The sequence below is a fragment of the Boleophthalmus pectinirostris genome, unplaced genomic scaffold (genome assembly GCF_026225935.1).
Source record: "Boleophthalmus pectinirostris isolate CB_2022bp ecotype Guang Dong unplaced genomic scaffold, ASM2622593v1 HiC_scaffold_1, whole genome shotgun sequence".
NCBI classification, from domain to species: domain Eukaryota; kingdom Metazoa; phylum Chordata; class Actinopteri; order Gobiiformes; family Gobiidae; genus Boleophthalmus; species Boleophthalmus pectinirostris.
In genome coordinates, this window is record NW_026570970.1 from 12,941,146 (window position 1) to 12,955,713 (window position 14,568).

At 38.4% G+C, this 14,568-nt stretch overlaps 1 protein-coding gene across 4 annotated transcripts in view; it reads right to left on the reverse strand.

The window, feature by feature from the left end:
• Positions 1-14,568, reverse strand: part of LOC110166534 (plakophilin-4) — a 223,403-nt gene that overhangs the window by 14,898 nt on the left and 193,937 nt on the right. For all 4 annotated transcript variants that reach the window (XM_020931788.2, XM_020931786.2, XM_020931785.2 and 1 more), the window contains 5 exons: positions 11,827-11,944; positions 7,412-7,600; positions 5,643-5,816; positions 4,299-4,449; positions 1,867-2,059 (listed from right to left, as the gene is read on the reverse strand). In XM_020931788.2, coding sequence (XP_020787447.1) covers positions 1,867-2,059; positions 4,299-4,449; positions 5,643-5,816; positions 7,412-7,600; positions 11,827-11,944 — 825 coding nt within the window. The remainder of the gene's footprint in view (positions 1-1,866; positions 2,060-4,298; positions 4,450-5,642; positions 5,817-7,411; positions 7,601-11,826; positions 11,945-14,568) is intronic.

Sequence of the window (14,568 nt, forward strand, 5' to 3'; positions counted from 1 at the left end):
ACCTTTGGCTGCCTAAGAAATCATCCTGAGATTGCAGTGAACATTTTGTATATGGAGCGCCATCAAAGCAAAATCCCGTTTATTAAGCGAGAGGTGCAGAAGACAAACAGACTGAGCTCGCACTTTCTTGTTTGCAACATTAAGTCTTGGTCATTTTGCAGTGGAAGGTGAGGACTTTTTAAATTTTAAACAAAGGTTGAGCGAGGGATTGGGATTTTGCTTTGATGGCGCTCCACATACAAAATGTTCACTGCAAACTCAGGATGATTTCTTAGGCAGTCAAAGGTTTCCTTTTTCGTCCTTCCTGTGTATCAGTATTGCCTATCGCCTTCACCTTTCATTATTTTTCAATTCCGTTGGGAAGGGAAACAGTCTGAACTGAGGTGTGCAGTCACACAGATCTGATTCCCTTTTGCATTAATGGAGTTCGCAAACTTCTGAAGTCCATTTCTCGAGCCGTTTTCCGCTGTTAGGACATCCAACAACCACACAATTACGATGTCCGAATCCCATAACTAAAATATAACAATATCAGAACCAGAAACAAAAGAGATATGATTCAAAAGACTTGAAAAGTTCGACTTTGTCAATAGACGCATCCCACTGGGAAATCAAACATGGCGATTCGATGCTCACTTTATCAGAGGATCCTTCCCAGTATGCATGACGCGATGACCGGAAGTCTGAAATTCGGGATGCATGTATTGGAGCTAGAGTCGATGGAGATGGAAGTGTCCCTATGAACACTTCTTATTTGGAATGCGGGGCCTAGAGGGTTAGCTATGTCCAGTTATATACACAGTTGTAATCAAAATTATTCAACTTCCAATGCAAATTAGGTTTGTTGGTAAAATGGTCAAACTAGCAGCTGTTTACAAAAAAGAAACCAAACAAAAACAATATAATTCGCTCAACACAACTAATATTACAAGTGGTTTCTCGAAATTCAACACAAAATGCTACTTTTAATGACTACTGCAGTGTCAAAATCATTCAAACCCCTTCAGGACAAGCATCTTTAGTACTTAGTAGAGCACCCATCTGCTGTTATGACCTGCTGCAAACACGGTGATGTATAGCCAGACACAAGCCTCTGGCAGCGTTCCTGAAGAATCTTAGCCCATTCCTCACGGGTAAAGGCTTCCAGTTCACTAATATTCTTGGGTTTGTGTGCAGCAACCACCTTTTTCAAATCCCACCAAAGATTTTCAAAGTGATTCAAGTCAGGCTACTGTGATGTCCACTCTAGTATCTTTCAGGACTTCTTCGCGAAACCAAGCTTTAGTGGACTTTGATGTTTGCTTGGGATCATTTTCCAGTTGAAAGGTCCAATTCTATTCACGGGGTTGAATAATTTTGAGACCGCAGTAGTCATTAAAAGTAGCATTTTGTGTTGAATTTGGAGAAACCACTTGTAATATTAGTTGTGCTGAGCTATTTAAATTGTTATTGTTTGATTTCTTTTTTTTTTAAACAGCTGCTAGTTTGCACGTTTTACCAATAAACCTAATTTGCAGTGGGGGTAAAGTAATTTTGATTGCAATTGAACAGTCTATGAGAGCACGTTGAGTTGTTTTTATCATTATTGTTACGGCAAAACTCTGCTCTGGCCTCTGAAAGTTGTGACTAATGCTTACAAACTCATCACAGTGAAAAATGAAGACGCTCAGAATGCATAAGGTAAGTGAGGAATAACTTTGGAAAACTGCAAACCGCTGCAATTTAAAATAAACTAGTTCTGTTTTTCATTATTTTAAAACTGTAAAAGTCTGCTACGGTGCCTTTAATATCAGTATCGGCAAATATCGGTTATCAGGTCAAAAGAAATCCATATGGGACCATCCTTCGTCCTGTGGCTCTCCTCACCTGTCCCCTCGGCCTCTGGTGATGTTGACCAGTTTCTCTATGCCTCCGGTATCGGCCAGGGCTTTGGCGTTCTCCATGTTCTTGCTGGTCACTTCGTGCAGCGTGCAGCAGATGGCGGCGACGGTTTCATCCGAAAGCAGCGTGGTGTTCCCCCCAGGCAGCCGGTTCACCAAGTCCCTCATGGCGTATTTACCTGAGCAGAGGAAAGAGGTAAATTAATGAAACTTTTACTCCTACTTGTGTAAGATCTTTATTGAAAAAACACTAATCTTGAGTTTAAATGTAATTTTGTCAACATACACCAAAACTACTTCAGATAAAATATACTTTTTCCCCAAATTGTGTGGTCTATCCTTTGAAAACACCAGAGTTTCTAAATTATGTAATGTTTGTCAAACCATTTACACGAATTAAATAAAAAATCAGATGGTACATTCCGACAGCTACTCCCAAATACTTTATTACTCTTACTCAAGCCATTTATTGGAGCACGACTTTGTACTTCTTCTAGTAATATTATTTTAAAGTTACGTTATTCTTACTTTATTACAATTTTTGGCGACTCTACCCTCTGGTTATTGAGACAGGAAATCAGTCTTTTGTTTTGTTTGGTTTCTGTTAATTTGACGGGGTTAGATCGTCTTTACAGTTAATAAAAGTACAAAGTAAAACACATGTGGACAATATTAAAGGTCGGAGGCCACGTTGTTTGTAAATTCTTAAGGAAACTTCAGTGATCTACATTTATTACAAGCTTATCTTAGAAATGAGAACAGTTATAGGCTCTTGTAATGGGTGCCATTTTGAGAACCAGTTTAGATTTTTAACCTCTATGGTAACTATTAGGGATGTAACGATATCCAAATCTCACGGTACGATATTTTCACGATATACATCTCATGGTACGATATTTATTGCGAACAAAACTGTGAATATGCTACTTCTTCCTCTTGCGCCTTGACAAGTCTTAAATCCAAAGAACTAAGACTTAAAAGTGCTTAGAACTGTTATTTCTTCATGTAGTTTGCAACAAAACGGAGCAAAGGATCATGGTCGATGTAGTTCCCTCTGTATTTTCAACTATTGCTGCACTATAACAATGAATTTAAGCAAAGAAACTTGTGAATCGATATATTGTTGAGACACTTTTGACAATATCACAATATTTTGGTTATTGTTACACCCGTAGTAACTATATAAATGTACATCACTTTAGATGACATTGTATAAATACCAAGACCGAGTTACAGGTCAGATCTGTGGAGAGGCAACACCGCTCACTGTCAGAATGTTTGTTTTTATAGGTATTTTTGAGCTATAAAAACACCTGTAATTGAATGAATGTGAAGTAGAGCTGTTTAATGCCATACTGCGGGACATTCCAGGCAGAGCAATGACATCTCCATAGAAATAATTAGGTGACAAAGTTACACAATGCACCTTTAAATACTGCTCTAATCTTGTGCTTTTGTTATACCACTGTATCATATTTACACTACACAACAAATCCCATGACACAGGTATTTCATCTTTGTAGAATATAAAATGTTATACTTTCCAATATGGCCTCATTTTATTAAAGTTAAAAGAATAAAAACAATAAAATAAAATAATACAGTTCAGCGCTACAGAGCTGAATAGCATATGGCATAAAAATGTATTACAAATAAACAGGGCGATAACAAAATCCAATTATTTTCTCCTTTTTTCTGGAGGTGGAAAGTCAACTGCATGATTCCGTGGAAATAGAAAGTTAATGCTGTATTTCAGTGCAATAAAAACACGTTTTCCTAATGAAGAAGCAACCTTTTACATAAAGAAAAGTTATGTAACGATATCCAAATCTCTCGGTACGATATTATCACGATATGCATCACATGGTACGATATTTATTGCGATATTTTGGAGAGGCTAATATAATTGTAGATAGGACACTTTTTTGCTTTTAAAATACCTTGACAAGATTTCAGTGTGAATTATTTCCATTATAATTGCAAGAATTTAAGTAAAAACATATTTCTTCATGTGTCTGCGCTGAAATGAATCATGGGATATGTAGTTCCTGTTGTTTATTAGCTATTTTTACTATAAAACAATGCATTTAAGTAAAAGATTTTGTAATTCGATATATTGTGACAGCCCAACGATATTATTGTGAGACTTTTAAGATACGATATCACGATATTTGGGTTATTGTTAGAGCCCTATAAACCAGTATGGCCCCATTTTACTGCATCATTTAAGTGAATACCAACAGAGCGCATTACTGTAGATCTCGCAGAGTTGAAATGGCATCTGGCATAAAAATTTTAAATGTAATATACAGTCTGCGATTATCACCTCTCTGATATATTCACCGACCACTAACACATTAAGTACACAAATGTCAAATACCGCATACAGCTGCTTTGGCCGTTATTAGACATACAGACCTATGAGTTCCTTGTTCCTAACGTCCAGCGCCATATTTCTCAGCGCCGTGGCGACCGAACACACCACGCGATCATTGTCCATTCGCAACAGCTCCACTAGAATGGGCAGTCCTTTTTCTTTTCGCACCGCTGCCCGAATATACGCCGCAAACTGAAAATAAACAACATTACAAGTTATAGAATAGGATTTCAGTCACTGTCTAGACAGAAGATTTATGGAGGACTACAGAGAGACACTTTATATATATATTTACCACTTTCTACATTTGATATAAATACAGAACACATGAAATATATGAAAAAGATGCACTATGTAACTTTTTGGTTGTGGTTGTTTATATGAATATGTCATTGCTCTGCCTGGAATGTTCCACAGTATGGCATTAAACAGCTCTACTTTACATTTATTCAATTACAGGTGATTTTATAGCTAAAAATACCTAGAAAAACAGGCATTCTGGCTGTGAGCAGGGTCGCCTCTCCATAGATCTGACCTGTAACTTGGTTTGGTTTGGTCTCCATGAAGATAGAAAGGTTTAATGCCATACTGCGAAACATTCCAGAGCAGCGGTTTTCAATAGGTGAGGCTCGTCTCCCTGGGGGGGCGCCAAAGAGCCACTGGGGAGGTGCGACTAAAGCAGGACTGATCCCAGGACTGAACCAGGACTGAACCAGAAACCAGAACTGAACCAGGACTGAGTGTCGGGACTTGCCCAGAGGTGCAACCACATAGACTGTCGGGTGACCAGGGGGCGAAAGGACCGAGGCAGAGCTCCACACCCCACGGGGCCAAGCATAGCCGTCGCCCGATCACACTCTGCTCTGAGGGCTCGGAGTTCTCCCTCTCGCTCTCTCAAGTCCAAGATTAGTCCTGGTTTAGTCCTGGTTTAGTCCTGGTTTAGTCCTGGTTTAGTCCTGGTTTAGTCCTTTGGTTTTAGACCTGGTTTTAGACCTGGTTTAGACCTGGCCTGGCTTTAGACCTGGTTTAGTCCTGGTTTAGACCTGGTTTAGACCTGGTTTAAACCTTGTTTAGTCCTGGTTTAGACCTTGCTTTGCTGAAAAATATTTATTTAACCTTTTTCTTTACTAAATAATTCTATATATCTTGCTTCGTATATTTGATGTGTTCTTTTTGTGTCTAAAATTTAGAAATTGGTAAGAAAAAAAAAATGAATGAGAGGGTCTGTCCAGCCTTTTCACTGGTGCTGTTTAAACGCACACACTCTCATTCATTTTCTTTGCTATATAGAAAGTAGTAAATATATAGAAAAACACTGAATGAGGCGGTGAGTCTTGTGAAACTTTTGACCTGTACATTATACAGACAGATATTGTGAATTGTACCTTCCAGTTGCCCGCTGATAGGTTTTGAAGCGAGCCGGCAGCCCCCTCTAAAGTGGCGGGATTGGAGCTCTCGGCCAGTAGTGTGAGGTAAGGCTTCACCACAGCGGGGTGCCACAGCATCTCAGCACCCTTTGGAGATTTGGAGAAGCCCGGTATAGGTCCCACACCGTCCCACTAGACAAGAAAAACAATGTGATTTCAATTCATGGTATTGTACTCGTGTAGTCCATAGAGTATGTGCCAGATGTTTACAATGTCTGTTGAAACTAAATATTTAAGACAGCACAGAATAAAAACAAGTTGAGTTCATATGTTGTTAGGTTCTTTGTTTAGACTGTTTAGAGTTTGTTTCGACTGTCTCCCTGTGGTCTTCCTCAGAGTGGTCACGTGATGTTGCTGTGACATGTCCGGTCAGCTGATTTAAACAAATTTTGGCGGTCTTCCTACCAGTGGAGGCAGGACGACAGCGCCATCTGCAGCCCGACTTCCTCAGGACAGTGTGTGAGAGGCGTGTGAGACTATAAAAAGCCCCCTCGTCCCGGTTTATAGTCCCGTGGGCATGTTTCCGTATTCCGATTGCCTCTTTAATCCAGAGACGGTGTTTGTTTTCCTCTGTCCCAGTCCATAATGCGGTTGTTTCTTTTATAGTGTCAGAAATGGCAGATTTGAGTTGTTCCTGTTCTGCTTTGTGTTTTGTTGCTCATGTGCACGCCTTCGCCGTTTCCTTCTCGCATTCTGTTCTCTGTTTCTTTTTTTGTGTACTCCCTGTTTCCCCGATGTGCGTTTTATTGTAGGAAAACGGCGCCAAAACCTGTATGAATCAGCTGACCAGACAGCGAACGCGTCACAGCAACATCACGTGACCACTCTGAGGAAGACCACAGGGTGCAGTCGAAAATGTCAGGTATGAAAACAAACTCTTGGTCTGAAAAAAGAACCTCATAACATAAAATATCAGACGACCAAATGAACCTAAGTTGAGTTCATAATTAGTAAAAGTTCAAAATAAGGTCATGACAACAAGATTTTCCCACACAATCTGCTAGTTTCTGTGTTCTAAAAGTATGAATTATTACTTTCTTTTGAAGTGCCAAATTACGAACAGACTTTTTAGCAACGTATGATACTATTTTGACTTATAAAGATAAAAATGGGTTATCTTCACATGTCATAATTTCAAATGGAGAGCAGGGGTCTACAGTATATAACTATATGGGAGATTCACTGTTTTTACAAGAAATAAAAACTTATGATCCACAATGTTGAATCATCTTTATTTGATAAGAACTGGCTCCACAAACATGCATTATTAATATGGCTTAAAGTCCTTTGAACGGACAACAATTACGCCTTTGGGGTTGAATAACGGCACAACGATTATGAATAAAAACATTTCCCTGTTCCTTTATATGCTGACAGAAGACTTTGTAATTACTGGGCCCATCCATAAACTTTGACTCTTCAGAGATATTAACCATAAACGAGAAAATACAGATTCTACAATGTTGAGATGTCACGTAAACGCAGCTTATTGACCTGGGAACTATAAAAATATGGGTTGATTGGGGAAAATCTCTGTTTTTGTTGTGTTACCATGTTTAAAGTAGAAGCAGTTTTCATATATTTTTCTTTAAAGAACTAATGACTCATGAAAAAAAGAAGAAAAAAAAGGAACTACAAGAAGTAAATCCCACAATACCGTTGACTACACATATACAGTTATTACAAAATGAGATGATTTGCATATTTAAGCCCCTTGTCAAACTCACAGTGTCTTCTTGTGGACTCTTTTTCTTCTTCTTCTTTCGTCCCCAGCAGCTGGAGTCTTCTTCTTTGTTGGGAGACTCGCATCCTAAAAGCCCGTCCACCTCACTGCCCCCGATCATCCGCGAGGGGGGCAACTCCAGCTCCAGGCGGTACGACAGGTTCCTCAGAGTGCAAATACAATTCTCCACGATCTAAAGACAAAGTTTGAGCAAGTTAGACATTTTTTTCTCAAATAAAAGCACAAAGAACAAAATGGTAATTCATCTTTTAAGCCTGAAGTATTTGTAATAAAAATACACTTCTTACAAGGAGTTTGGACTGGGATAAAATTAAAAAAGACATCATTTTATAGTTTAACAAGTCAAGAGTAGAAGGACTAAGATTTAACTGGCAAGCGGGATTTGGTGTTAAGCCTTAGAAATTAAAAGTGTCAGTTTGTAATTTTTCTGGTGAGGATGTCCAGCATCTGCTTATCTCCATGGAAATGTTATTGGTTTGCTTGGAATGTTCCAAAGTTGCTTCATTGAGATTAGTCATCTTAAGGCAGACATGTCAAACTCAAGCACAGGTGCCAAATTTGGCCCGTGATATAATTATATTTGGCCGGCGAGATCATATCAAATATGTATTAGAGCTGCCAGTCGGCTACAGACTGGCTATAGCAGGGATCTCCAACCTGTATTAACTCTCCACCCCCTTCCAAGTCACTCACCAAGGAATTTCTGAATTATAAGTACGGTGCTGAATAACTCAAATTTGATTAATTAAATGCCTTTGTTATTGTAAATTTTCTTTTTTTTCTGCACTCATAAATAAATAATGGTTTATGTTTTATCTAACTGTACCCCATCTAAGTCTTGCCATGACTCTTATGTAAACTTTATTTCCTGTAGCCGCTAAAATTAGTAGCTCTGTGGAATTTTCATTTTGTAAAGGTAGATCACCTGAGGAAAAAGGTTGGAGACCCCTGGGCTATAGAGACATTATTTATTTAAAATTTTGTTATTATTTTTTATTATGCTTGTTCTGGATTCAGTGTTTAAGCAAAACTATTATTAAACATTTATTTTAATAAGAAAACATTTAACATTACATATCTCAAAAGAAGAGAAAACATGCAGATGTCGTTGAAAGTTCGTCAGTTCGGCCCACGACTTAGCTCCAGGTTTTAATTTTGCTCCTCTGTGAAATTGTCTTAATGGGACTTTCCTGGTTAAATTAGTTTAAATAAAAATGTTTAAAATCCTCCATGAGGACGAGCAGGTAATGCCACAACGCAAAGTTACAGGTCAAGTCTGTGGAGAGGTGCGTCTGCTCAGAGTACTGTATTTTCCGGGCTATTAGTCGCTCTGGATTATAAGACGCACTGTCATTAAATGGTCTATTTTGAACTTTTTTCACAAATAAACTGCACCGGACTTTAAGTGAAACACAACTGTTCGATGGGTCAGTCGGACTTTGTTTGGCGCGTTCACGGTGACTCTGGGCTTTGTTCAGTTGTGGCGTGTAGGGAGGGTGCTGTCTGGAACCGCTGGATTGTCGGTGTGTTCGCGGTGACTCAGTTGTTCAGTTGTGTCTAGAAGTGGCACATCGCACTCGCTTTTTCAGTTCGTTCCTCCGTTCCGTTCCTCGTCCTCATGGAGTGATGAGTGTGGCTGTGGGTGTTTTTCGCTGAGCGGTCGCTGTCTGCTCCGTGTGTGTTTGCGTGCGCTGCGGGTGGTGTGGCTTTGTAGTTTACTGAAGTCGTACAGGAACACCCGAGTGGATTCATGTATAGGGCGCTCTGGATTACAGGGTGCGCGGTCGTTTTTTGATAGGGTTAGAGGCTTAAGAGCGCCCCCAATAGCCCGGAAAATACGGTAAACATTTTTGAGCAATAATCACACAAAAATAAAATGTGAGATAAGAAACATTAAATGCCGTACTGTGGGAATATTCCAGGCAGAGTAATAACATCTCCAGGTCCATAAAAAAAGTTACATAATGCACCTTTTATATGTAATCTGGTAGAACCCAAATATAGTTTACAGATTACTTTGTGAGAGTCAAAAAGATTTAAAGACGTTTTTTGTTCTTTCTGTATACTGACACAAGAAAAAGACATGTGTCCGACTGATGCGGCGTCATGGCGGGAGGCCCTAGAAAAACTGACAGAAGCTACAATACACAAATCGCCAGTGTATCCGCCAACTTTCCTGGCGTTACAAATCAATTAGTCACAGCATCTAAAAGGGCGTTTGGTTAGAAAGTCTATCTCCGAGCCGGGCTAATACACTGAGCCCCATACTGTGTGACTGCACCGGCGAGCAGAATGTCAATGAGGGCGTACGTCTGACAGAGGAGAGGCCCGGCTCCCATAGGATTACAAATGAACCACTTGAGTCTTGAAGTACTTCCACACCACATAAAAGTACATCTGGGAGCGTGATTTAATCTGACATGCACATAAACTGTCAGTAGCGTGTAGATAAGGAGAGGGCTCTGATCATGATATTTTAATTGGACGGTGCTTAGGGCAGCGAAGCGTGGAGTAGTTTTCCGCTCGCTTCGGCGCGCATAATTCAGACAGGAAGACATCTTTAAACAGGCAACAGAAGATTTCCCTCGCGGTTCTTATCTTACACCAACATGTTTTTCGTCAACGGAGCAGTCAATAATGTTACATGTTAAAAAATGGCAGGGTGTGATTTGATTAGAACTGGAGTCAAGATATAGTTTGTACTTGTTCTGATGAAGATGAAGATGTGTTCGTGTTTTTTAGAGTCGTGTTTATAGTAACGGGAGGGAATTTGGTTCAACATGACTAATACTGCACATAGATATAGTGTCCAAATAAAAATTTAACCAATAACATGGGCACAAAAAGGACGATAAGTTAAAATCTACTCTTGAAATGCTAAAAGGTAATATATGTGTCTGTTTTATACATTTAGTGTTTATACATTTGTACAAAAACAAAATAATAAAACAAAATCTAGCCAAGTTCAAATGACTTGACTTCAGTTTTATCATGATATGAGTAAATTTCACTTGATAAGTAAAATTATTTGCCAGTGGAATAAGACTTTTTGTACTTAAAAATATGAAAATACATCTTGCTGCACTTAAAATAAGAAAAACAACAACTTTTTGCACTTAAAATAAAAAACACACAAGAAAAATACACTTATTCCATTGGTAGATAATTTTACTTGTCAATGAATCGACTCAAATAAAGTCAAATAATCTTAATCTAAGTCATTTTAATTTACCTAGATACTGTTTTTTTCCAATGTAAGGCTGTGCCATTAACTGAATTTTTTATTTCGATTTTCGATTTCGATTTGTGTGTCAAACGATCTCCAAACTCATAATCAAGTTGAAATGATGAAGCTTAACAGTTTATTTTGGGATTTTTTTTTTAATATAAAGTGAATTTATTTTATTTTTTAACTATAGAGATTGTAGAACAGCTGGATATATAGTTTATTTTGGATACATTTATGTTTTTCTATGCCTTATTTCATGTTCGAAGTACATTTTATTCATTTTATGTCACATATTTATATCGCAAAACTGCTCTAACGTACATATTTGTAGTCTATATTTAATTTCAATTTGAAAGTTTGGCATAAATTATCAATAACAAAGTGTTCAGTGTTTTTTGTTTTTTTTTTGAGAGAGAGAGAGAAATGCTCAATAAATGCATCGTGTAACTAATAAATAATCGTTTGAATAATCATGATTTTAATATTGACCATAGTAATCGTGATTTTTTTTTCCATAATCCAGCAGCTCTACAGGAATGTGTCAGAAATCATTTTAGCCCAACTTTATTTCGCAGTTTTTAAAATTATTTAAAATCTGTCGAATCAGACGGATTTAACACCACACAAGTACAATTATCAGTGTGTTAGAGAAAATCCCATTTCACTGCAAGTTCAGTCCTTATTATCTTGGATTACGTCACCGGAGGTATAATACTCCCTACGACGGAAGCATATGCAGACTGGAATGGACAACACTATCATAATGTCTTGAGGGTTCATGTCTCCGGGTGGTGGGTGCCGAGGGAAAGAACAAAAGTTACACATGTAACTATGGTTCTATGAATCCTGCGAGAGACTGTTCAGGATCAGAGTCACACAGGATGTTTGCATTTCCACAAAAAGAGTGACGTGTGAACATTGCGTGCTTTCAGTATTACGCTCAGGTGATCATCCAGGATTCGTTTGCATCGAATTTTTCAAAGTCTAACCCAACAAAGAAAAATATTGGCTGAACTATATTATTTTACCAACTAAAAATAAAACTTTCACTATAGTATTATTATTGAAACCAAAAGATATTCAGACAGAAATCAGGGTAGCTCTTGTAACTAGTCCACAAAAACTCCCGTGTAAACAAAGCAGTGTGTGGGTGTATAAACGCTCTGTACCTTGCTATCAAAGTCCGACGTGTTGACGCAGGCTTTAATGACGTAGAGCAGAGAGTCCACCAGCCCCTCACAAGTGCGCATCTGTTTTCTGGCCTCCTCCCCGGCTGAACTCAGGTTCCTGTCAAAACAACCACACCGCCTTTGATTTGGGGCTGAACTCCACAAACAAATGGGCAATAATGACACAAAATGGCAGCTGTGTGGGTTTACGATGTATGACACGTGTGTGGTCTTGACCCATTAGAGTGTGTACGTAAATAACTAGATGTCGACCATAAACAGTAGTGGTATAGATCTGTATATGCGCGGTCTGGTTTGAACCCACTGTCTCCAATTAAAGTGCTGTGTTGTACATCCAGCAGGAGCCTTCAAAGAAATTACCCCCCAGAGAAAAGCTTGACATGTTACATCACCACACACTGGACCGCCTGGTACAGAACAGGGTCAAACCGACTCATGCTCTGCTGTAAGAACCAGGAAAACAAAAGAATATTCCTCTATTTTAAGGTGCTTTTTTTTTTACTTGTGGTGGTGGGTTTGTCAAAAGCTTTTTATTTCTTTGTTTGGAATGTTTCACAGTATGTTATTAAACCTTTCTATATTCATGGAGACTAAAGAAGACCAAGTTACAGGTCAGATCTGTGGAGAGGCGACCCCGCTCAGCAGAGGTGGGGTCTTGTGAGTCGTGACTTGGACTCGAGTCAGACTTGAGCCACTATTTTTAGGACTTGAGACTTGATAAAATGGACTAACACTCGGGACTCGACTTGGACTTGAAGGAAAGTGACCTAGGACTTGACTCGGACTTGAGCCCTGTGACTTGAGAAGACTTGATGCTTTTCCTAAAAAAAATATATGTTTTTAGAAAATACTTTTCTCTTTTCAGCTGATACATGCGGCGTTTAATTTCACAGGAACAAACTGGAACATGTTTCTCTCACTTCTCTGTTTGTTACTTTGGATGTAACTGAAGTACTGTGATACTTCAAATGTACTACAGTAATATACACAACAATAAAGTACAATACAGTAAAACAGAGGGAACTACACAGAACATGATCCTTCATGACAAAATAACTGATATTTAGCACTTTTAAATCTGAATTCTTTCTGTTCTGACAGTAATGATTCACATTAAGATCTTGTCAAGACATTTAAAATGGAAAAAATTTGAGAAATTTCCATTTATACATCAAATTCAAATTCAATACATTCAAATCATGAATTGCAAAAATCTAATCTATATTTGGTGCTTTACTTTAAAGACTTGAAATGACTTGAAGTTCAAAGCAGACGACTTGGACTTGACTTGGATTTATGGGCCAGTGACTCAAGACTTGACTTGGACTTGCCTGTATTTAACTTGGGACTTGAGGTCAAAGACTTGAGACTCACTTGAGACTTGCAAAACAACGATCTGATCCCACCTCTGCCGCTCAGAGTCAGAACGCCTGTTTTTCTTGGCATTTTTGAGCTACAAAACCATATGTAGTTTGATAAATGTAAAGTAGAGCTGTTTAACGTTACACTGTGGAACATTCCAGGCAAAGCAATGACATCTCCATAGAAACAAGCAGGTCATGACCCCCAATCAAAAAGTTACATAGTGCACATTTAAAAAGCAGTAATATATACATTTCCCCCTGGTTGTAAAATGATTCTCACTTGGATCTACTGGATGCAGTTGCAGTAATTGTCCACACAGAGGTGCTAGTGCAAAGCAAGCCAATTTGAACTATTTAAAACACAGCAACAGCCTAAAACAGGGTTGTCCAAAATTCTTTCACACAGGATATGGTTCATATGATGAGTCATTCAGATGGAAGTTTTTACACACTGTCACTGAACCTTTAATAAGACATGGGGCATTAATCTTAGATCTTTATCACAATGTAATGTGGTGTTGCTGAGGTTAGAGTGACACAAATACTTAAAAAATTAAAACGTACTACTTATTTGGGTTAATTCAGCAGGCAGCCCTGGGCCATAGTGTGAACACCTCAGGCTCAAAATGATTTAATTAGTTGAAAAATACAACATCAAGCTCAATATATGCGTTATGTTTGTGGTTTTAATAAGGGAGGTTTAGTGATTTCAAAATGCAAAAATGTGTGCCATATTTGTGACACATTTGCGACTGATTTGATTTTAGTGTTTCGAGTGGAGGGTCTGCCACCTGCTTGTCTCCATGGAGATGTTATTGCTTTGTCTAGAATGTTCCACAGTATTGACTAAACCTGTCCATCATGAGGGAGATGAGCAGGTTACGGCACTACGCTACATTACAGTTCAGATCTGTGGAGAGTCGCCCCAAATTTTTATGTTTCTGAGCAGTAGAAACACCTGTAATGAATAAATATTAGATGGATATTTAAAGTCATACCATGGAACATTCCAGCAAAGCAATAACATCTCCATGGAGACAAGAAAGTGGACCTTTATCTGAGATGAAATAAATAAAATTACAGATAGTGGAGTCCTGCTAAAAGTTCAACTGCACTTGAATGGGTCTCGAGTTTGATTTTTATAGCTCCAAATAATAAAAAGTAAACAAGAGATGGGCAATTATCAAACTTTAATGTCATGATTTTTTAATGTCAGCCATGTCTAATCATCAATGATCAGCTTTGTAATGGAGACCAGCCAATATTCAGTAAAAGCATGTGGTTTGGGGCAGAGTTGAGACTTTGGAGGAAAACATCAACTATTTTCTGTGTTAAATGCCACAGATTAAACTTGTTT